General features: G+C 39.5%; 1 protein-coding gene across 2 annotated transcripts in view; it reads right to left on the bottom strand.

Annotated features, from left to right (window-relative positions):
• Positions 1 to 3,469: 3,469 nt before the first annotated feature.
• Positions 3,470 to 24,786, bottom strand: part of LOC133648823 (gamma-aminobutyric acid receptor subunit alpha-6-like) — a 39,367-nt gene continuing 18,050 nt past the window's right edge. For both annotated transcript variants that reach the window (XM_062045286.1, XM_062045287.1), the window contains 3 exons: positions 24,061 to 24,213; positions 17,731 to 17,987; positions 3,470 to 4,566 (listed from right to left, as the gene is read on the bottom strand). In XM_062045286.1, the coding sequence (XP_061901270.1) occupies positions 4,024 to 4,566; positions 17,731 to 17,987; positions 24,061 to 24,213 (953 nt within the window). In that variant the 3' untranslated portion in view covers positions 3,470 to 4,023. The remainder of the gene's footprint in view (positions 4,567 to 17,730; positions 17,988 to 24,060; positions 24,214 to 24,786) is intronic.

Raw genomic sequence — 24,786 nt, 5'->3', positions numbered from 1 at the left:
TCTTTAATGAACAATGGAGACTGCAAAGAAGAAAGTTGTAGGTGGGATCGGTGTATTAGCGGCTGGCTGTAGCAACACAACAAGGAGGACTTACTTGGATAGCAGACGCGCTAGCAGACGCCAACCGCATCTGTGATCGGGTGAAGTCCTTCGTCGCGCCGTTGATCACTGGAACGCAGGTGAGCACGGGTGTTGATGAGCAGATGAGGGCTGGCGTAGGTGGAGCGCTAATGTTTTTATCATAGCTCTGTGAGATCCGGTTGCTAAGTTGCTAAGTTAGCTTCAGCGTCGTTAGCAACAGCATTGTTAAGCTTTGCCAGGCTGAGAATTATTAACCGTGTAGTTACGTGTACATGATTTAATAGTATTGTTGATCTTCTGTCTATCCTTCCAGTCAGGGATTTATTTATTTTGTTTCTATCTGCATTTGAGCCAGATGCTATCACGTTAGCTCAGTAGCTAAAGAGCTTCGCCGATGTATTGTCGTGGAGATAAAAGTCACTGTGAATGTCCATTTCGCGTTCTCGACTCTCATTTTCAAGAGGATATAGTATCCGAGGTGGTTTAAAATACAAATCCATGATCCACAATAGAAAAAGGAGAGAATGTGGAATCCAATGACCCAGCTTGTACCTAAGTTACGGTCAGAGCGAAAAAAGATATGTCTTGCTCTGCATTCTAGTCCGTCACTCTAACGTTCCTCATCCACGAATCATTCATCCTCGCTCAAATTAATGGGGTAATCGTCGCTTTCTCGGTCCGAATTGCTCTAGCTGCGTTGAAAACAATAGGAAAATATGAGGAGGCGGACAACTGACTACGTCACGCTACTTCCGGTAGGGGCAAGGCTTTTTTTTATCAGAGACCAAAAGTTGCGAACTTTATCGTCGTTGTTCTATACTAAATCCGTTCAGCAAAAATATGGCAATATCGCAAAATGATCAAGTATGACACATAGAATGGATCTGCTATCCCCGTTTAAATAAAAAAAAATCATTTCAGTAGGCCTTAAAGCTGTACATTAAGCAAGAATGGGAAATAATTACACCTGAAAAGCTTAAAAAATTGGTCTCCTCAGTTCCCAAACGTTAACTGAGTGTTGTTAAAAGGAAAGGCCATGTAACGCAGTGGTAAAAATACCCTCGTGCCAACTTTTTTGCAATGTGCTGCTGCCATTAAATTCTAAGTTAATGATTATTTGCAAAAAAAAACATGTTTCTTAGTTCAAACATTAAATATCTTGTATTTGCAGTCTAATTAATTAAATATAGGTTAAAAAAGGATTTGCAAATCATTGTATTCTGTTTTTATTTACGATTTACACAACATGCCAACTTCACTGGTTTTATGGTTTGTACAGTATATGGGCAACCTTCTCCCCCTCTCTGCCTAAAGCTGTGCATTGCTCTGCAGCTTCAGCGCTATTGAGCAATAGTTCTAAGAAAATGTTTGTTCAGACATAAGGGGAAGTTAGCTTTGTTTAGCTTTCCTAAAAAATGCAAGTATCAGGCAGTGGTAGAGTTGCTTTTTCCCGATCAACAAAAGAACGTTTATTTTTCCACGACATTTCCCACTGGACTGTTTTGTCACCAAGAGCCAGTACGACATTACTATTTGGTCGTGTTAAAGATCCATAAAGAAGAGCAGCAAGGTCAGAAAAAGCTTGAGGGGGCGGGGCCTGAAGGGGTTAATTTGCATCTAAAAAGACCTTTTGTGCCAAATATTTACCCCAAAGCAAAACCAATATATACAGTCACGATCAAAATGTTACATACACTTGTAGAGAACATAATGTCATGGCTGTCTTGAGTTTCCAATAATTTCTACAACTCTTATTTTTTGTGATAGAGTGATTGGAGCACATACTTGTTGGTCACAAAATACATTCATGGAGTTTGGTTCTTTTATGAATTTATTATGGGTCTACTGAAAATGTGACCGCACCTGCTGGGTCAAAAGTATACATACATCAATGTTAATATTTGGTTACATGTCCCTCGGCAAGTTTCACTGCAATAAGGCGCTTTTGGTAGCCATGCACAAGCTTCTGGTTGAATTTTTTACCACTCCTCTTGACAAAATTGGTGCAGTTCAGCTGAATTTATTGGTTTTCTGACATGGACTTGTTTCTACAGCATTGTCCACACGTTTAAGTCAGGACTTTGGGAAGGCCATTCTAAAACCTTAATTCTAGCCTGATATAGCCATTCCTTTACCACTTTTGACGTGTGTTTGGGGTCATTGTCCTGTTGGAACACCCAACTGTGCCCAAGACCCAATCTCCGGGCTGATGATTTTAGGTTGTCCTGAAGAATTTGGAGGTAATCCTCCTTTTTCATTGTCCCATATACTCTCTGTAAAGCACCAGTTCCATTGGCATTAAAACAGGCCCAGAGCATAATACTACCACCACCATGCTTGACGGTTGGCTGGAGCGGGAGATGGTGGACGAGCTACCACCACCATGCTTGACGGTAGGAATGGTGTTCCTGGGATTGACGGCCTCAACTTTTCTCCTCCTAACATATTGCTGGGTATTGTGGCAAAACAGCTCATTTTTTTGTTTCATCTGACCACAGAACTTTCATCCAGAAAGTCTTATCTTCGTCCATGTGATATCAGATGAAACAAAAATTGAGCTGTTTGGCCACAATACCCAGCAATATGTTCGGAGGAGAAAAGGTGAGGCCTTTAATCCCAGGAACACCATCCCCACCGTCAAGCATGGTGGTGGTAGTAGTGGAACTGGTGCTTTAAATGGGACAATGAAAAAGGAGGATTACTTCCAAATTCTTCAGGACAACCTAAAATCATCAGCCCGGAGGTTAGGTCTTGGGCACAGTTGGGCGTTCCAACAGGACAATGACCCCAAGCACCCGTCAAAAGTGGTAAAGGAATGGCTAAATCAGGCGAGAATTAAGGTTTTAAAATGGCCTTCCCAAAGTCCTGACTTAAACATGTGGACAATGTTGAAGAAACAAGTCCATGTCAGAAAACCAACAAATTTAGCTTAACTGCAACAATTTTGTCAAGAGTGGTCAAAAATTCAACCAGAAGCTTGCCAGAAGCTTGTGGATGGCTACCAAAAGCACATTATTGCAGTGAAACTTGCCAAGGGACATGTAACCAAATATTAACATTGCTGTATGTATACTTTTGACCCAGCAGATTTGGTCACATTTTCAGTAGACCCATAATACATTCATAAAAGAACTAAACTCCATGAATGTTTTTGTGACAAACAAGTATGTGCTCCAATCACTCTATCACAAAAAAATAAGAGTTGTAGAAATGATTGGAAACTCAAGACAGCCATGATATTATGTTCTTTACAAGTGTATGTAAACTTTGGATAGTGACTGTATAATGTAGACCACAAGGAAGTGTGGGAACCGGTTCATCAACTCGACAGGACTTGTTGATACGTTGAAATGCACTGCGTAACACGAAGTTCAGACATTCTCTGTACTTTTTTATTGAGTACGACTGCAAAATAATCCAGCATGAGGCCAAAAAATGCCTACCCTCCTTAAATTTAAAAAATGACTCGAAGTCGAAAAGGTGTCGTTCATGCACCTCTCCTCCCTCTCCTCCCTCCGTTCAACGTTATCTCTGTGATAAAGATGTGACATATACAGGTACATTTCATTCTTCATTTACATGTGCTTCATATAGCTTCCTGCATGTAAAACTATCAATGTTTTGTCGCCTTAAATGGGTTTACATGACTGCTTATGGGGAAAATGGTTTCGTTTTCGTCCTATTCAGTCTTTGTCAGCCCTTTTGGAACTTAGAACAAAAATTGAGGTACCGCTGTACGTTGAAAAAGATGTATTTACACAACATGTATACAGTTTGCTCATATACAGATGCGTGATATAAAAATAGGAAATGCCATGCTTTATCTCGACTGCACTGTAGCCAATGAGGATGTGTACGAGCACACATCCTTCAAGTACTTCCTAATTGTTGTCCTCATGCGTGTCGAAGGTTCCTTCTTGTATTCTTTGCATCTGCTTGATGTTACCCCCCTTTAGCGACCATGGTGTCCTTGGACAGGTAGACCACCCAGTAGACCATGTTAAACGCCCCAAAGGACACAGGGAAGAGGATCCGTGCATACTTGTCAATTTTGCTGGTCCCGCCCATGCCAGCAGTGGTGGGCTGTGAGCACGGCGTCTGCTTTGGCTCCGCTTTGTTCGCCATCATCTGGAGGCGTTCCAGCTTGGGCCCCAGCAGATGCTGCAAGGAAGCGGAGGAGGTGTTTTGCTCGCACGGCGTCCCCACTGTCACGTCGGGCGCGGAGGCCGCTGCCTGCGGCGTGCTTTTCACCAGCTCTTTCTCTTCAGAGGACGAGGCCCCGCTGAGCACGCTCTCGGTTTTGGGGCTGGAGCGGGAGATGGTGGACGAGCTACCGTTGGCTCCGCCGGTTAAAGGTCGCAACGGCCTGGCTCCTCCCGCTCCTGAAATGTTGGTTGTGGGCTGGGCTCGCTGGTGATTGGTGGATTCGTGGTGGGAAATATAGTTCACACGCTTTCTCAGGTTGCCGTTGCTGTCGGGGTTTTGCTGTGAAAACAAATATAATGTTGCAATGTGAGAAAATACATGAAGAAGAGTCACATAAATGTTTATGGTCCGTCTGTGGAAATTACAGCTACATTCATGAATAATGATAATCATAATAATAATGGATTACATTTATATAGCGCTTTTTTCTAGTGACTCAAAGCATATGAAACAGATCCACATTCACAGGTTGCTGGTGGTAAACTACAGCTGCCCTGGGGTGTACTGACGGAAACATGGCTGCCAATTTCTCCGACCAATTTCTCCGACCACCACCAAACATTTATTCACATTCAGGCCATGTCCACACAAACACGGAGAGTTTCAAAAACACATATTTGGGGTTAAAACAATCTCCATCCACACAAGTGTAGTTTCAAAATTGTCTTTGTCTACACACAAACACATACACATGCTGCCATGCACATTTTGTCCAATCAGAAGCCTGAAAAAAGCAGCAATAGCTGACTTGGTGCAGCATTACACCTCATATTGTGTTTATTTTGATCTACTTTAGACGTACAATGACACGTACATTATCTTTAAACCAGCCTGCACGTACACAGAGGCCTGGGAACATTATTAAAGAGCTAATTCACGCCTTTGCTGCTGAAAGCCAACCCTCATAGAATTATAACATGTTCAGCAACATGGTGATGACATGTGCAGTGAAGTCTACATTATTTCTAAAATCAGCACGCACTAACGAGCCAAGGAAACTATTTTGCATGTTTAAGTACCTATATAAAGCACATGGACGTGTGTGTGCCGCTGCAAAACTCATGGAATTGTAAAGCATTTAATGATGGATATAGTGACATAGTACATGTGTAATGAAGTGTATATTGTCTTTAACATCAGTACACACTACAAGGAGGACGCTACATCATGTCTTTTTTTAAGTTGGACAAGTCGCCACCTCATCGCAGGGCCAACACAGACAGACAGACAACATTCACACTCACATTCACACACTAGGGTCAATTTAGTGTTGCCAATCAACCTATCCTGATATATCCATCCAACCATCTATTTTCTACCGCTTGTCCCTTACGGGGTCGCGAGGGGTGCTGGAGCCTATCTCAGCTGCATTCGGGCGGAAGGCGGGGTACACTCTGGACAAGTCACCACCTACTACAGGGGACTACAGATGAAAACTAGCCTTCTGTCTTTGGAGGTGGGAGGAAGCCGGAGTACCCGGAGGGAACCCACACAGTCACGGGGAGAACATGCAAACTCCACACAGAAAGATCCCGAGCCAGGGATTAAACTCAGGACTACTCAGGACCTTTGTATTGTGAGGCACATGCACTAACCCCTGTTCCACCATGCTGCCGTGAGCTGATATCGTTTCGGATTATTATAGGTATCGGCCAATACTCAAGTCGCCAATATCGGAATCGTATCTGAAGTGAAAAAGTTGTATCAGTACACCCATAATTTGAAGTGGCAGTCGCCATTTTATCTTATTTTGAAATTGTCTACACAAAGGTTTGTGCGTCCTTCATAGCGTGCCGGAGTAACTTAAACCTTTCCATATTGATGTGATTACAGAGGCCCTCACACAGATGGCCTTCATCATCGAGCAGACATCGGAGTCACTTATGGAGGATTTTACTCATTTCACACCAGCTTAAGACAGAAAGTAGGTAGCACTGCATCATGGTGGGAAATGCAGTATGGAGTCAAAGGAGCTTATCCTTTGGGAGTAGATGTTTTCAAGCAGGCACGAGTGTGATGCTGCCTGCCACTAAAGCATTTGCAGGAATAATCCACCCCCTCACCCTCGCCCGGAAACAGAAGAGCCTCAATGTTATTGTTGTGTCCAATGCGTAACACAGTAGGTGTGTGTTTGTTGAAGGTGTGTCATGCTGACCACGTGGACCCATCACGCCCTGACCCTGATGTCAATTCTTCAGTCGGGGTCAGCAGAAGGAAAATACTATTTCCCTGGCGGCACAGCATCTCTGAGACCTATACAGATGCACTCAGGCTGTGTTGCCTTGGCAACCTGCTAATCCACTGAAGTGCTGTTGTCACTATACAGCATTCAGGCGTGATTATGCCATAGTGGGATTTGGACCGGCGGGGGCAACTTAAAGTAGTCAGTGAAAAAATGACATATGCATTGCTGGGTCCTGTCACTGCTCATTTAAGATCTTCGCAAGAAGAATATGCACTTGAATATTTCCAATGTGAACAAAGCTTTGAATATCTTATTGAAATAACTTCAGCCCAACTCTTTGATCACACTCACTTCTGACAGTAATTCAGAAATAGAAGTACGTTAAATAGAAGTATGTTATCAGACCACAATGGTCTGACTACGGTAATATATATCCATCCATTTTATATATATATATATATATATATATATATATATATATATATATATATATATATATATATATATATATATATATATATATATATATATATATATATATATATATATATATATATATATATATATATATATATATATATATATATATATATATACATATATGCACACACCCTACTTGCCAACCTTGAGACCTCCGAATTCGGGAGATAGGGGGGCGGCGGGGTTTGGGAGGGGCGGGGTTTGGTGGTAGCGGGGGTGTATATTGTAGCGTCCCGGAAGAGTTAGTGCTGCAAAGGGTTCTGGGTATTTGTTCTGTTGTGTTTATGTTGTGTTACGGTGCGGATGTTCTCCCGAAATGTGTTTGTCATTGTTGTTTGGTGTGCGTTCACAGTGTGGCGCATATTTGTAACAGTGTTAAAGTTGTTTATACGGCTACCCTCAGTGTGACCTGTATGGCTGTTCATCAAGTATGCCTTGCATTCACTTATGTATGTGTAAAAGCCACATAAATCATGTGACTTGGTCGGCTCGCTGTTTGTATGGAGAAAAAGCGGACGTGACGACAGGTTGTAGAGGACGCTAAAGGCGGTGCCTTTAAGGCACGCCCTCAATATTGTTGTCCGGGTGGAAATCGGGAGAGATTCGGGAGAATGGTTGGTAAGGGATATTATCGGGAGGGGCACTGAAATTCGGGAGTCTCCCGGGAAAATCGGGAGGGTTGGTATGTATGGCACACACACACACACACTTATATATATATACACGTATACTCACCCTTTATAAACAAAGTCACGCACAGGCATCCTCCATAAAGGGACACCCCCCTACCAGGAGGATCGTCATACTCGTTTCAAGTGACCGCCGATGATGATGATGATGATAAACTGGTTGGTTTACTTGCGCGAGAAGCAGCTGGGAAAGCTGTTGTCATAATTTTATCTGTTTGCTAATTTACTATATTGTTAAATTTCAGTATTTTTGATTCAATACATAAAGGATTTGTATGTTCTCTACTTTGAGGCAGTTTGTTATGAATTCCCCTGTGAAGTGTTTTAGCCGGTTGATGAGAGTGCCACTGGACGTGACGTCACGTGCAACAAAGGTATCGAAATATGATACAGCTTATTTTATTTGAATCGGTACATGGTAGTACCGATGGAATTCATTCTGAACCTATAAAAGTAACCAGTGCGGACTGGGAATGATAGCATTACGCAATGTGCATAGAGAAGTCAGAAACATGGCGCCCGGGCGGAAGTAGCGCTCCAAAGTTTGGCTATATTTTACAAGAAAAGATCGTAACTGCGCTACTTGCAATAATTGCAAGGTTGCCATTTCATCAAAAGTGACATAGAATAGAATAGAATAGAAAGTACTTTATTGATCCCTGGGGGAAATTCAGCAATGCGAGCAATATGCTGAAACATTTGAACTCACACAGCATGCAATAACTATATACGAATATCGCATTTTAACCGCTCCGATCTCATCCCAGGCAGCAGCAGACATCTGGTGTAAATACAACAGGTCCTAACTAACACGCCTGTAATATGCCGTCAAATTACTACCAAAACTCCACAACTCAAACAAATGTTTTACAAAGTCAAAAATGTTTTACAAACTCAAAAAAATGCTGCACAAACACTAAAGGATTCGCAAGTAGAAAAACAATTTTCTTCAAGTCATTACTTTTGGTAGTGCTGCTGTGATTTGCGACACTGCCGTCAATAAGAAAATAACAGAAGAAGAAGAGACACTTTATGAAAAGCCCTCGAGGGAACGCCCACAGTGTGCTGACAACGCGAGCGTGGACACTTGAATGTAACGTGATTCAAAATGGCTGATGCAACGTATGTAAATACTGTAATCTATATTTAGCTAATCCAAACATTAACAGCTTATGGTTGTTATTATGGTTGTTGTTATTTCGGTTGTTGAATGTATTGCGTGTTCGGCTGAATAAAACAATACACAAAAAATGTTTTGTGCCATTTAAGTAAGTGAGAATTACAAATGTGTACCGGTCATTGCTTACCTATATAGCAACTACATATAAGACATGTATTAATGTATATTTTATAAACAAGTTGTTTATAAACCTGTATTTGTTGTTTTAAATGACTTAAGGCTCAGTTTAAAAGCAATGTAAATTAACTTCATGATGTGGTTTTATTTTGGCTGTATCTATCTGACAGGAAATATTATGGAAGTGTTTATTTCTCCAAGAGTGATGTTTTGTTGTTTGTTGTGTTTGGCTCAAGACAAACTTTAAACTTGTTCTGTCTAAATTGTCACCATTAAGCATATATATTTAAACTGCATAGAGTTGGGCTGTGGAGGCTCAATATTTGACATTTATGGCATTTATTATTGTATTAGACATGCATAAATACATTTGCATTCATCAGATGAAGAAAAAAAAAGTAACCAAGGTGAATCCAAAATAACAAGGAGTCTTTGTTTTAATGTGGAGTGTGTTGTGTCTTCGAAAGGATGCCAGTGTTCTCTCTCTAGTTGTGGAAACCTGCACTTTTTAATATCTCAATAATTTGTTTAAATAGTATTTAATGTATTCATCTTGATTGTGTAGGTTGACAATTCAGTTAATTGTCGCTTGTTTGAGGAGTTAAACATTTTGAAATGCCAAACTTACACATTTTTCCTCGTACAGAACAAAACAACAAGGTTTTGTGATGGACAAAGCCAACAAGAGCCAAAAATAGATGTGGACATCTTCCAGTGTCCATATTGCCCATACAGGGACAGGCTTGATGGGCTCATAGCTCACTTGCAGGGCCACCAGGGGTCCCTTGTGAAATACGGAGGTGAGTACATCTACATGATCATGTTTTCTAATCAAAATTTACATTTTGATCGGTAATTAGCGATTAGTAATACCTCCCCTCTTATGAAATTACTTATTTCTCTACCTGAGAATATTTTTGAACTACTGTATGTAGTGGCTATTTCCACTGGTTACGTACTTCCTGCCTATGAAGCATAGTTCTAATCAACCACTTCAGAAGTAATGGCACAGGAATGGGTGTTTCTCGATCAGTCGGCTGGGTGTCAACTAACACAGTAGAACAACCATGTAGCTCTCCTGTCACCATCAACATTTTTATTGATGTCACAGAACACATTTACCTGTTCAGCTCACATACAGGCGAAAGTTGAAAATCTTCAAATTAAAGTACAGTGATAATTACAACATAATGTGTCACTTATACTGCACATATACGTATATTCCTTGGAATGAACTTAAAGGGGAACTGCACTTTTATGTTGCTAAACTGTAATATCGCCATATATGGTTCATGGGCATACAATTACAACGTGATACACCACCATTTCCAGTTTCTCTTTTCAGCACGTTCGAAAAGAAGTAGGAAGAAGCAGAGCTTATTTAACTGTACCCCTTTTCCATTGTGTAGCTAAATTATACAAATATTTCGCAAAAATCTAAATGCAAAACGCACAAACTATGTCTCTGCTTACAATACACGGAACAACACTAGTGTGACAATCTGTAACACACATAATATAGGAAAATGGAACATTAGATTACTTGTCTAGAAGGAAAACAGCCACTTGCACGTCCAAAGTTAATACAAGACTGGCCCGCAATGCCCTTCATCTTGAACATGCCAAACCAATATTTGGCATATCTTTCTTTTTTTTAGACATACGGAGTCTTCCTTTTCTTCCTCTGATTTCCTCTTTTTGTGTTTTTTAGCAGTATATGCTGTAAAGGCAACCGCAGGTATTGCGATCTTTCCAGGTGAGTGTTTAGCAACCATACTTTACTGAAAACAAGTTTGCGCCATGCACGCTTCACTTTACATTGCGTCAGCCAATGAGGAGGCTCCTTTGTGGGCTCTGCTCACCCCTCCTTTCTCTAAATCCTGTGGTTGGATCTAGATGGGTTGACCGCCAGGAAGACAAATGAGTTTGTCTTTCAGGGTTTTATTTACTAAACACTTAATTATAAGGCACAGACAGCACGCAGACGTACAATGTTTTCAGAAATTATTACTGTTACGTTATACTGTATGATGCTAATATGATTTTTTTTTTTTTAGTTAAACAATATAACTTAGATACCCAAGCTTTAAATCCCATTTCTTCATATTATACAACACATCACAATAACACAATATAAATAATGTATTTTGTAGCAAATGACGCTTACACCATAACACCCACACTTCCAATCAAGGGTGCCCATTATGTCGATCGCGAGCTACTAGGGATGATGTTTGATAAGAAATTATCGAGTTCGAGCCTATTATCGAATCCTATTATCGAACCGATTCCTTATCGATTCTCTTATCGAGTCCAGATAGGTTGTTGTATATGGAAAAAAACACAATATTTGGTTCAACAAATCACTTCACATTCTCTACTGCTCGCTACTATAGTATTACCATATCTGAGTTATTGTGCAGAAATGTGGGGAAATAACTACAAATGTGCGCTACATCCGTGAACCGTGTTACAAAAAAAGATCAATTAGACTGATACATAATGTTGGATATAGAGAACATACAAACACTTTATTTATTAAGTCAAAAATATTAAAGTTTGATGATTTGGTAAAATTGCAAACAGCTAAAATGATGTGGAATTAAATGATGGAATGGATTAAGTAAATAAGTTAAACATTGTACTGATATGATCCAGTTTAAGAGGTTGTTCAAATGAATAGTGCTTACAAAGTACAAAGAAGAAGAATTATGAGAAATACTTTCAACCTTATTGAAAATAAGATATTCTTCATCTCAGTATATTAATAATGACTGAATTAATTAATTACATATTACAAAACTGTTGTATATACTACTTCACAGATATTTTATCATAAAAAGGTCAGCAAATGATTCTATATATTTGTCGGATCATGTTTTGTTTAGTTATGTTCTGTTAGTTTTGGACTTCCTTAGTTGTTTTGTGCACTTCGGGGGTTTGTTTTAGTCACCATGGTTACTTATGATTTTTTGTACGCGCACCTGTTGCTCATCAGAGACTCTATTTAAGCCTGCCTTTTCCGGTCACTCATCGTGGCTTCATTGTTTGCATTTGCAACAGTTACGTTGGCATTCTGGTTTTCGAGCTCATGATTCCTGTGCTAAGTTACCTTAGCTTCTAGTATTCCTGTGCTAAGTAAGTTTTTGCTTTAGCTTCTCGTGCGAACGGCACGCTTTCCTTTTGTTTCGTTCCTGTCTGTTGTGATGTGTATGATTTATGAGAAATAAATCATCTCCTACCTGCACGCTTTCGTGCGGAGCCGTCAGTTTTGCGTCCCGGGAGAACGAACCGCAGCACGCTGCACCCCACCGTGACAAATGACTGAGCTACGTGACGTCATTTCTTGTGATGTCCTACGGGGCATTTCTTGTCGGGACGGGATTCGTTCCAAGTGATTCGAATAAAGAACCAACTCTTTTTCTTTACTATAGTGGTCTCGATAACGGGTACCGGTTCTCAAAAAGGGATTTGAGTCAGAGGACTTGGTTCTTTTCTTATCGAACAACCGGGAAAACCGGGTTCGAGCATCATCCCTACAAGCTACCTGTTGATCTTGGAGGGGGTGTGGGTCGATTGTAGTCCGATGTTGTAGTCCAGTAGTTCTCAAACTATTTTCCCCAAGTGCCACCTCAGAAAACATTTGGCTCTCCAAGTACCTCCACAATGACCAACATTAAAATACAGTAACGTAGTAAACCTAAGTATTCATTAAAAACAAGTCAGAGGTATTATTTAACAAGTATAGTTCATATTTTGACCACTGTAACATTACACGCCGTTTGAACAGTGACACTGTGCTTGAATTGTTAATATGGGGATTTTATTGGCCGTACAACTGCGTAACTGCCGGCTGGTGTGAGTTAAGTATTTTAAAAAAAATCGACAGGCAGGAAACACTTTTTATTTGAAAGAGATACTTGCCGTCAAATGTATAAAGGCAAGTTCCTGTCTTCACAATAAAAGTGCTGCTCAATCCTGCCTGCATTAACAAAATAAAATTGGCCTGTGCACAAATGCTTATAAAGTATCCATTTAGGAAAGTGACTATTTTAGGAGATGGCTCAAGAAGCTAAACACCAAATAAATCTAACTAGTGCCTTGCTTTTAGATTTCTTGCCCAGGATAAAAGCTGAAATGTTGAAGTGAGTTTATAATAAATATCAAAATTACATTTTTAAACACAAGATAAATGATAGTGAACCATGTGTTCTTGCAGTAACTACCTTGACACACAACCTGCTAGACTATTTTTGCAGGATGTCCTTACTGGACAAAAATCAATCTCCTTGGAAAAACAAGGAGGACCGGGTCGTCCTCTTCTTTGACGATGATAACCAAGTTGACCAATTGTTGTCCTTCTATTCTTTGGTTATTAAAAATACACGACAGTCAGGAGGTTTGCAGATCAGGTGGCCTAAGTGATGGATGTGCTTCTGCTAGAGGTGAGATTTTACTGCCCTTTGTATTTATGAAGAACATCATGTTTTACATATGTCACGCTTGAAGCAATGCTCCATATGCAGAACAATTGTTTTATTTTCTCATGTCAAATAACTCTCATCACCCGCAACATGACATACGTTTACTTGTATTTACTTTGTATTTTTCATATAATAGTAGGAGTGTGTTGTTATCTTTTAATGACGCAGGCAACAGTCCAAGCTGTACACTTTGTTTCCCTCGAGAAAGCCAAGAAAATATACAAACCAGGACCAGAGTATGATTGGATGTGAGCTACTTTGTAACCTTAGAAAAACATACAATCTTATTTTATGTAATAAAAATGTACTTGACTTTATTGTTGAAACAGTGAGAAACAACTCTTTGCCCCACCGGCCCACCAAGAACCTGATTGAAGAAGACCAAGAAAGACTAAAACAGTTTGAGGACAATTAATTAATTAAAAAGGCTTTAAAGGATTTTTAAATAGGCTTTGATTTTTTAATAAAAATACATTTTGAGCTTGTATTGTTTGTTGTTTTACTACACAGCATATTTTTCACACACATGCACACACACACACACACCTGCATGCACGCACACACTCGCACGCGGTCTATATAAGTGTTTTCTCTTTTTCATGACTGTTAACAACTTTAAGATTAGGGTAACAGGTTTATGAAAAGTTGACACATGATTCGAGTATCTTACCAACTTCATTCAAGAGTAGGGTTACAAAATTCCGGGAATATTCAAAGTTGGAAACTTTCCGTGGGAATTAACGGGAATATATGGGAATAAACATTGAATGCATTATGCTAGATCTTGCAGCATGATTATTAGCTAAAACAACCTAATTGCATGCAAATTCAGTAGAATTTCAACCCTGCACAGTGCATTCCTCCATCACATGTGCAGCGCATTCTTCCATCACATGCACAGATAATTCCCAGCATGCTACACACTTCAGCGGGGCTATTGAGGCCACACTAGTATTTGAGCCCAAGTACTTCATCCAGTCAGGTAAGTGTTGATGATATTACTGGGGTAAATATATTTGATATATGGTATTTAAATTTAATAGAGGTGTAATTGCTTGTTACTGTATGACTGTAGACTACTCCAGCAGGCTTCCACTCAAGCTAGCTAGCTGTTCCTGTACTTGTTAAATGATTTTGGGGCCAATATCTCTAGCTAGCTAGGTTTATGTACCACCACAGTCTCATAATGAACCGAAAATATTTCTCCGTTAGCCGTGATGCTAATTTTCTCTATGTTAAATCCCATTCATTTATACTAACAACGTTAGCGATCCGAATTTACCTTTTTTGTGATCTGTAAAGTTCAACTAGCAAATACTAAATCAAAATGTGTAGTTTCCTCTGCTTTCTGTTCTGCTAGCCATTCTGTTGTCATACAAGAATGTAGGTTATAGTTTGATTTAGCATGCTGATTGAGTGATCATTTATTCATCTAGCCTATTTCTATTCATTTGTCCATCAGAAAAATATTTTTAAAGACTACTCCAATTGTTTAGCTGACTATTTATATCTGTGTGTGGCATTGCATTAGTGTTTTACAAGAATAATTAAATACAAACAGAATAATGCCAAGTACACCATCTGATGTGTGGAGACATTTCACCCCAACCAATGTAGGCGGAAAGGCTGTGTACATTTGCAAACACTGTGCAAATAGCTACGTCAAAAATGCCACAAAGATGTAGCAGCTTATAGACGAGTGCCCAATAATATATAATTATTGTAATTCCCCATTAATTCCCATATATTCCCATTAATTCCCATGGACGGTGTCCAACTTTGAATAATCAAAAAATGGTCAATATTTCCAAACTTCCCGAGCTTAACTTCCCGTGGTAAATTTACCGGAAACTTTCCACCCCTTTGCAACCCTATTCAAGAGTAGCCTCCAAACTAGAGAGGGCTCCAATGCAACAGTTCTTAAGAAAAATTCAAACTGAGGATCCTCTTCATGACTCCAAAGTATGTTTACAAATAAAGCAGTAATGGGAGATTGTAATGGACACATTACACCATATATTCATACATTCGTACTGAGGAACATTATATTCATCATGAAAATGGATCTTAAAAACACTGTTATAGTATTTGGTCAATAACGCACATGAAAAATAAATACTTCTGGACCTGCAATTGGCAGCTAAGGGGCTTCATGTTTGATAGATCAAGGAAAAGTTGACAATGGCAGATAGTGAAATGTTTACTACACACTAGATTAGTTGTTTGAAAGTTGAATTAGCAAATAAGTTTGAATCATTGGAGCCAGGATGTGAAATGTAAAACATTCATAGGGCATTAAGTAAAGTGAAAGTAACAAAATATATGATTTAGCTTATTAGTAGGTTCAGTGTGGTGCAAAAAATACACAATTAGAACCATGGTCGAGGTGTAATGACACCATCAATAGAAAATACACAAATATGATCATAGTTGAGATGCAATGACATTATCTATGAAAAATACTAAATTATAATCGTGGTTGAGGTGTAATGACACCATTAACAAAGTAAAATACATGTGAGATTTGGGCAAGAGACTGACATTTTTTCAGGTGCAAACCCTGCATTAAAAGCATTTGATGATCCCATAATGTGATGTTTACAAAATATAAAATTATTTTCATTTTGAAACAAATTATACTTGGATGTTCTTAAATATCAGTACAATACAATCTACTATATCTGTACATAATTTTAACAATTAGGCAACCCAATCCATAGTTTATTCGAACTATTTTTGCTTAGTGATTACTAAAATAACAATTCATCTATGATCTACATACATGTTCTTTTTTTTACGCCACCCTTTGTTTGCATTCATTTATTGATTAGATCATATTATTTGCGCTGAAAATGGCTTTACTGCCATTGTCGAAACCACTGTGGGCGTTCCATTAGAGAAATAATTGTCTTCTTCTTCTGTTATTTCTTATTGATGGGAGTGTCGCAAACCACTGGCTATGTCGGCCTTAAATTAAATCAGCAGCACCCACTGTCGTTGGAGACTGCGACCTACGGTTTCTTCAAGCGAGCAACAAAAAATTGCGCACGTGGGAGAAAAAGTAGAAAAAATGTGCCAAAAGTATTAACTTGAAGAAATTTGTTTTTCTACCTGCAAATCTTTTAGTGTGGTTGTGAAACTTTTTTTTTTGAGTTTGTGAAACTTTTTTTTAGTTTCCGAAACGTTTTTTCTTTTAAGTTTGTGAAACATTTTGGAGTTTGTGAAACATTTTTGGAGTTTTGGCAGTAATTTCACTCCATAATCGTGTAAAAGTCTATTCATGTCAGCAATTCAACTTCAAATGGGAAATTAATATGTGATATAAATTCATGCAAAGTGAGATAAGCCAAGCCTTTATTTGACACAATAATGATGATCGTATCTTACAGTATTTGAAGACTCCAAATTTTAAGAAATTTTATTTTCAAGGTTTTCATAAGCTTTAAGCCATAATCATCAACATTGTATTAAAACAAAAAGGCTGTATGTAAAAGTTTGCATGTTTTGAGCCTGTGTCATATAATATGTTCACTTTGTACTGTAAATCTAAACAAAACTTTGCACGCTATTCTATTATTTTTTATATTTCACCTGTATATGTTTTAGGGAGATGATAAAGATTGTAAAAAACAACAACAATGTCACCAAATGTTACATTCTTGTGTAATTTCCATATATGTTTTATTTTGTAAAATTTTACAAAATAATATTTATTTATTATATTTATTATCAAAAACATATTTATTTTCTTTATATTTTTTCTATGCTATGTACGTACCTCTCATGACCTCACTGTTGGCTTTGTAAGGTCATGTTAGCTCGAAACTAAACAAAGTTAAAGTTAATTCACCCTTTTGTTCTCTTTTTTCCAAATAAGAATGGACAAGAGAACTGATAAGGAACCAAATTGTAAAAAATATTATCCATTCCCATCCCTAGTGGTGGGTAACTATACTTTTGATCATTTAAAAAAAATATTGAATTAGTATGTGAGGCAGAGTTAGGCGCGTCAAAAACAGGCATTTTCAGGGATTATACCTTTTTTTTTTTCACTACTTACAGGGGTTTTGGAACGTACCCCTCATGATTGACTGTACATGGACGTGTATTGAAGACGGCAAACCTTTTTCAGGTCAATCTGATAGGTAAAAAAAATGCCTCTGTGGTTCTGACTGTCACGCCACCTCCAGGTCAATGAAGGTCCTGCACTAAGCTCATGATGCATGAGATCTGCTGTGTAAGCGCTGCTTCAAGCAAAGTGCTATCACATGATCAGCCGTGCTTATCTCTGACAGACACAACACTCACCTGCAGCACTTCTTCTGTGTCCTTGGCCTTGACTGGCGTGGTTTGGGGCACCGGGGGACATTTGGCCGGCTTCTTTTTGGCTCGCTCCATCTGCGCGTTGGTGAAATAGTTGACGGCAGCAAACTCGATGAGGGCGGAGAAGACAAAGGCAAAGCATACTGCGATGAACCAATCCATTGCAGTGGCGTACGACACCTTGGGCAGGGAGTGGCGAGCGCTGATGCTGAGCGTTGTCATGGTCAGCACCGTGGTGATGCCTTCAGGGTTAAACAAAATGACAGATGGTAAATGCACAAGTGAGAGAAATACTGATAGATGTTGGTTTCGGTTTACACCGGGAATAAAAGGAACTGAACCCTAAGGGCCTGATTTACTAAGATCAAAAAACACGTGCAAAATAGCATGTGCAAAGTAAAAAATAGAATATAGTATTAGCAGGTGTGGGAGCCACTAAGACTGAGTGTATAATTAAAAACAACTGCAAAAGTGGTGCAGACCGCCCTATTTAAATGAGGATTTTGCGTGTACTAAGCGGGTTCACCATGGAAACATGCATTTACTGCACATTTATGTTATTATGCTCTCCAACCTGTGTGTAATGTTGTTGAAAAAATAGCACACTTTTATTATTTGTAACATCTTTCTGCAATATACGTCAGCTCCTTAAGTCATCCATCATATTATAAAATTATATTGCTGAATAGACGACATGTCTATTATTTAATTAATGACAGTTCAAATATGTTGACACACACACGTAAGACAAAGGATTGTCTGTCCATCTGGGTTTGCACCGCAATCTCCTTTCTCACAGCTGTGGCAGTTTGCACGCAAATGTCAGACATACGAAATGAAGACACAAAATAGTGCCGAAAAACGGTTTTAGCATTGATAAATCACATTGCACGTACAGAATATTTATGCTAGTATCTTCTCCTCCAAGTATTGTGAGCTTTCTGATAATCAGCATATATTCTGTATATTCATGAAGACAGACATGCTAAATCGATTGCGCTCACTAATTTTGCTCACTTGGGAGACGCAATCCTCTGTACACAAGTTTAGTAGATCAGTTTTGCGTGCGCTATCAATTTTGCACATGTTTTTGTACACGCAAACTTTTAGTAAATCATGCCCTCAGCGATACATTAGAGCGCACCACACTGTGTCGACAAATAAGTACCATAGGAAACCATCCTAAATTATTACCTTCATGTTATTGCCAGTTAAAAATTGACTGAAATCATTCACACGGTCTTTACCAGAACAGTTGATGTTGTCTTGCACTCATGTGTATATTTAATTTACTGAATACACTATCTACATCATTCACCTCATTAAATCTAATGTACATGATTACATAACTTCTGAGGTGCAGCACTGTCACATGACCACATTTTTATGACAACTATTGCCCAAGAGGTCTCTTGTCTATAGGCTCCCTGGAGCTCAAGCTCAACATTCGTCTCAAGTGTCTTTATTTGAACAATTTTGCAGTCTAAAATAGCAAATTTGTCAATACAAACAAGTATCAAATCATTATAGTTACATATTACTTACACATACAATGTATCCAAGGCTGAAGCGTATTCAAAAGTATCCAGTAACTAACATGTCCGCATCATTCAACTTACTGCGTTATGAGCTTAACTCAATGAATTACTTTATAGCCACTTGGTGTCGGCAAAAAAACTACTACCACTCCACTTCCACAGCTTTTCAGCCCATTCCAGATGGTTAACATGGTTTGTTTGAGTAATTTCACTTGATCAAACCTTTTCTAACATTGCACACTACAAAATAAAATGTGTACTGATATCGTATTGTGTCTGTATCAGCCAATGCTCAAGGCTCCGATATCAGTATCGAATTGGAAGTAAAAAAGTTGCATCGGGATACAGCTAGTTTTTAAGCCATATTAGTATTTTTCTTGAGTTGTTTGCTGCATACAACACTCCAGTTGAACGGCACAAAACCAAGACTATGGCACTTAGCTTTTTAAAATTAATTTATCATCATTATTGTGTTTTCAAAAGCAACTGTATTGTGTAACTCACTGTTCAGGTTCAATTTCAAATCTGTCTATACATTTATCCTGCAGTGTAGCGCATAAAGTCACACACTTGAGCTAAACAAAGGTGTGCGTGCATGACAGCGCTTAAGGACACAATGTAATGAATTAGATAGAATGTCACATTGTCGCTGTCACTGTGCCATGAAAAAACAGACAAGAGGGTATGCAAGAGAGTTTACAAGGACGAGTGTGTACAAAAATAGAACACACTTTATATATGCTCACAGTGCACCACTCACCGTCAATGTATTTAATTAAATTTAGGTAAATAAAAAAATAAAAAAATTCCTTCACATTGGCAATTTAGAACCTTCAGTGCCTGCCATAGAGTCCTTCCACAACGTAATGCATCCCCCATGTCCGGACGTGCCCCTTCTATAATTGCCTGTCATTCAAAGGCAACAGAAATACAGTGATAGGTGCAATGTAGCTGTAGGCCGCCAATGGAGAATGTTACCTTTTTATAGTAGCTATTATCAACATAAGGAACTGCGTTTTGCAGTGTTAAACCTTTCCATGACAGTATTGTCAAATACCGGCGGTTATTTTGTGCTACGATGTTTCATGTTACGATGTTTTGTGTTACAGCTTTTTATGTTGTGTTACAGCATTTTATGTTGTTGCGTTTTGTGTAACAGCTTTTCGTGTTATGTGTTGCTGCATTTTGTTACAGGTTTCTATGTTGTAATGTGTTACAGCGTTTTGTGTTACTGCGTTTTGTGTTGTAGCTTTTCGTGTTACGACAGTTTGTTACGATGATTTATACGGCATTGGGTGTTACAGTTTGTGTTATCACCTTTCATGTTGCGCACTTTCATGTTACACCCTTTTATGTTACGGGGTTTTGTGTAATGACTTTTTATGTAACAAGGGTTTTTGTTTCCCCGTTTTGTGCTGCGATGTTACATGTTACAGTTTGTTACAACATTTCATGTTATGGCATTATGTGTTGCGGCGTTTTGAGGAACTGTCTTTCATTTTAGGATTTTTTTTTTACCACAGTTTGTTTCACGATGTGTTACAGCATTTAATGTTATGGAGTTTCGTGTTTCATATTTTTGTTATTGTGTTGAATTACGATGATTTATGTTATAACGTTTCGTGTTAAAATGTGTCACAGCGTTTGGTGTCATTACATTTCTTGTTATAGCATATCGTGTTATGGCATTTTATGTTACGGCGTTTCGTGTTACAATGTTTTACAGTATTTTGTGTTATGGCATTGTGGGTTATGGCGTTTTGTGTTGATGTGTTTCGTGTTTTGGTGTTCCTTCTTACATCGTTCTGTGTTACAGCATTTTGTGAATACGCTTGCTGGTAGAAAACACTGTATCGTCTTTTTTAGCTACTTTTGTACCCTTCATGATGTCTTCCAAGCTTACAGATTCTTCTGATGGCATTGTGTCAAAGGATAGAGATGGTATTGTATGGATTGTGTCATTTCTCTCTTGGCTCTTGGCAAAGACAGTCAAACTCCTTCCCCTCTCCGTGTCTGCCCTGCTTGCTTTTTTGTTTTGTCTTGTCCTAACCTTCTTGTTGCCTCTTTTTGCACTGCTCTCCAAATCTAAATAATGGAATTGATCAACTTTCCTCTCAACAAAATTGACAAGATCAGGATCTCTGTCTGTCTTTTCGGAACGGTTGTTGCTGGACGACACCCAACGGACTCTTGGGAGAAGCGAGTGCTGCGTGCCTGGCGACCCTTTCAGTCAAGGACACTGACGATTTCTACCTATATGGAATCATGATAACAGGACATCTCCTGATTGGAGTAAGTGTTGGCCTGTATCGACAAATTGGAAAAAGTGCTGATATCCTTTCAAGGCACCCCAAAGCTGCCACAAATGATTGGAAGATGCGGGCAGATCTGTGGACACTCACTTTTGTGATTTTGGATAACATAAATGATAAATGATAAATGGGTTATACTTGTATAGCGCTTTTCTACCTTCAAGGTACTCAAAGCGCTTTGACAGTATTTCCACATTCACCCATTCACACACACATTCACACACTGATGGCGGGAGCTGCCATGCAAGGCGCTAACCAGCAGCCATCAGGAGCAAGGGTGAAGTGTCTTGCCCAAGGATACAACGGACGTGACTAGGATGGTAGAAGGTGGGGATTGAACCCCAGTAACCAGCAACCCTCCGATTGCTGACACAGCCACTCTACCAACTTCGCCACGCCGTCCCCATCAGACTGTCTGCCCTGCAGGATGAATTTGAGGACCAAAAATAAACAATTAAGGGTAAAAAAGTTTTCAATTTGTTCTCACTCTCAAACACAACCATTCTAATCTTGTTTTCCCTGGCTGCAACTTGGCAAACGTGTGCTTCAAGATTACCCTCGAGGACAATGCAGCGAAGACGAAACAAACTCCATTCTGTCAACAACACCTGGAAAGATCAACTCTGTTCCCTTGACACCGCTTGCAGAACAACTCCAAGACCTACAGACTTCACACACACCTCATGGACCATGACTCTATATGCACACATACCCCCACCCCCACTCCATGCCTTTGCCACCGCTTCACCCCATGTGGTATTATGGACAACAGAGCAGCTCCCTAGTGGCTGGCAGCTTCAGTGACGCTCCCCAACTTGTCTACTTGCAAGAGGATCTCCTGCTGGCCCCACTATGGACTGGACTCTCACATTATTAACCGCATCCACTCGGCATCCATTGCATCTGTCACCCAAGGGGGGGACCCCTCATCTGCGGTCCCCTCCACGGTTTCACGTTATTTCCATTGGGTTGAGTTTTTTTCTTGCCCTGATGTGGGATCAGAGCCAAGGATGTCGTTGTAGCTTGTGCAGCCCTTTGAGACATACTGTATGTGATTAAGGGCTATATAAGTAAACTTTGATTGATTGATATTGTGCACATTTTGTTGTTTTTGATTAACATTCATATATGCAGTTAAGAGTGAGTAATTTTGTGCAGTCCCTTTAAGTGACTCAGAGTTTTACCCAGAGGTGGGGGTTTGTTGTGACTGCCATTTTGGAATCTCTGTATGTACAAGAGAACTACTGCTTGTGTGATTAAACGGCGCACACATTTGTGTGTTAAAGATAGCTCAAGTTGTCTTGCTTTCGCATTACAAGCGCAACACTCAGTATGTGTCCATGCACCAAATTAGTCCGATTTCTCAAATAGTTTGGCTCTAATTGAGCCTCCTCCAGCCCATGGAAACCCCTTAATCCGATCGTGTTCGGTTTTTGAAAAGTCGGACTAACACACCTAGATTATGCGATTGCATTTTAAAGTGCATCGATGATAGAAAAAAAGAAACAGGGTTTTATTTAAGAAGGTAACTAAGGAAAAGTTGAATGCCGGCTTAATGCGTACTCCCAAACGAGATATGAGAGAGACTGACGCACGTATTACAAATTACAAGGAGAATGCAAGATAGTCCAGAAAAATAGCAACCAAGTTCATCTAGAACAGTATGCAGTCGGGGCACGAACTGACTTTTTCTTCAAATTTAAAACTCCCTCCATCAATCCACAGAGAGCCTTTGCTGCCTTATGAATAAACTCAGAGACATTCAAAAGTTTTGTTTTCATGATTCTCGGTCCAAAAATTCCTTCGAAAAAACTCTCTGCCGTCTGTCTTTCTTGACTTCGGACCTGCCCCCGCTCCGATACATTCTTCGCATTAGCGTCATGTTCGTAGTGCAATCCAAGATCATTTCTTGATGCTGTCTACTATTTAACATCATCATAGCCATTAGAGACATAATATTTCTAATCTGTGTCAATATTACAGCGGACATCACAACATAGCTAGGCTCTTAACTTGTCAGAAGCCACAGACGCCTAGTGTGACGTCATATAGGTCAACCGGGAAATAAATAAATTAACCTAAAAGGAAATAAGCGCCCCACAGTGTACGAGAGGCACACTGCGTATGACCAATAGTCGCAATAGAGAAAGTGCATGGACACTTGGACTTGACACGTAGGTGTGAAAATACAAAAAAACTAACTATTTGAGAAATCAGACTAATTTAGTGCATGGAAACGTTGTGACTGGTGACCCTGACGCCTCACTGGACGCATTCAGTGAATTCTATCGACCATGACGGTGAATGCTGTTTCTCTGAAGCTGCCTGAGTTCTAGGAATCTTCCTCGACTCCATGTGTAATGTCTGCTATTCCGATTATCTGTAATTACGCTGCAAGAGGAGGCACTCCAAACGGATGAACAGCGAGCAGAACGACCTGCACACAATGAGTGAGGTCTACATACCGAAAACTGTGCGTGCCGGGACAGACTCTTTATTTATCCAGAAGGACACTTGGGACAGGATGACTGTCATTATGCAGGGGATGTACGTCTGGATCATGAAGTATCCCATTTTCCGCTTCAAGTGGAAATAGACGGTCATGACCACATATTCACCTGCAGGATCAACACAGATAAGTTTGTTATCTTCACAAAACACTTTTCACCCAGGAAAAAAATTGGACAGTTGATGCTTTTAAAGCATTTCCCCTCAAGGGAATAGCTGCCACATCAATGTGATGCTGCTAAAATGTTATTTAGATTTTTTATTAGAGTATTGATGTGTGCTGAAAGCTTTTTTTATGCCACTGGTGTCATCTCTGAAATATTTGCTCATTTGGGAAAATATGTCAGAAAAGTTCCAGAACTAGTGTCGCCTAAGATATCTTTAAAAGTTTTCCAGTTCCATGTAATCCTCCTGGATTTCTACGCACTGAGCATTCTCTGCCACGCCTTAATGCACTCCTGAAAGAATTCTTCTGGCATTCCTCGCATCTTGATGGGTCCACACACTTATACACAGACCTCGCACTGTGCGTAGGGCCCCTGTTTTGCGTGAAGCGCTCCGTATAAAATGTCATTTAATGAATAAAAGGGTGCCTCATATTAAATGCTACCCCAAACTTGTTCATAGCCCCTTCCTGCTCCGTCACTGATAAGAATATAATGTCAAGTTTTCTTAGACATTCA

The sequence above is a fragment of the Entelurus aequoreus genome, linkage group LG04 (assembly GCF_033978785.1).
Source record: "Entelurus aequoreus isolate RoL-2023_Sb linkage group LG04, RoL_Eaeq_v1.1, whole genome shotgun sequence".
NCBI classification, from domain to species: Eukaryota; Metazoa; Chordata; class Actinopteri; order Syngnathiformes; family Syngnathidae; genus Entelurus; species Entelurus aequoreus.
This window is presented reverse-complemented; position numbering and strand designations above follow the sequence as displayed.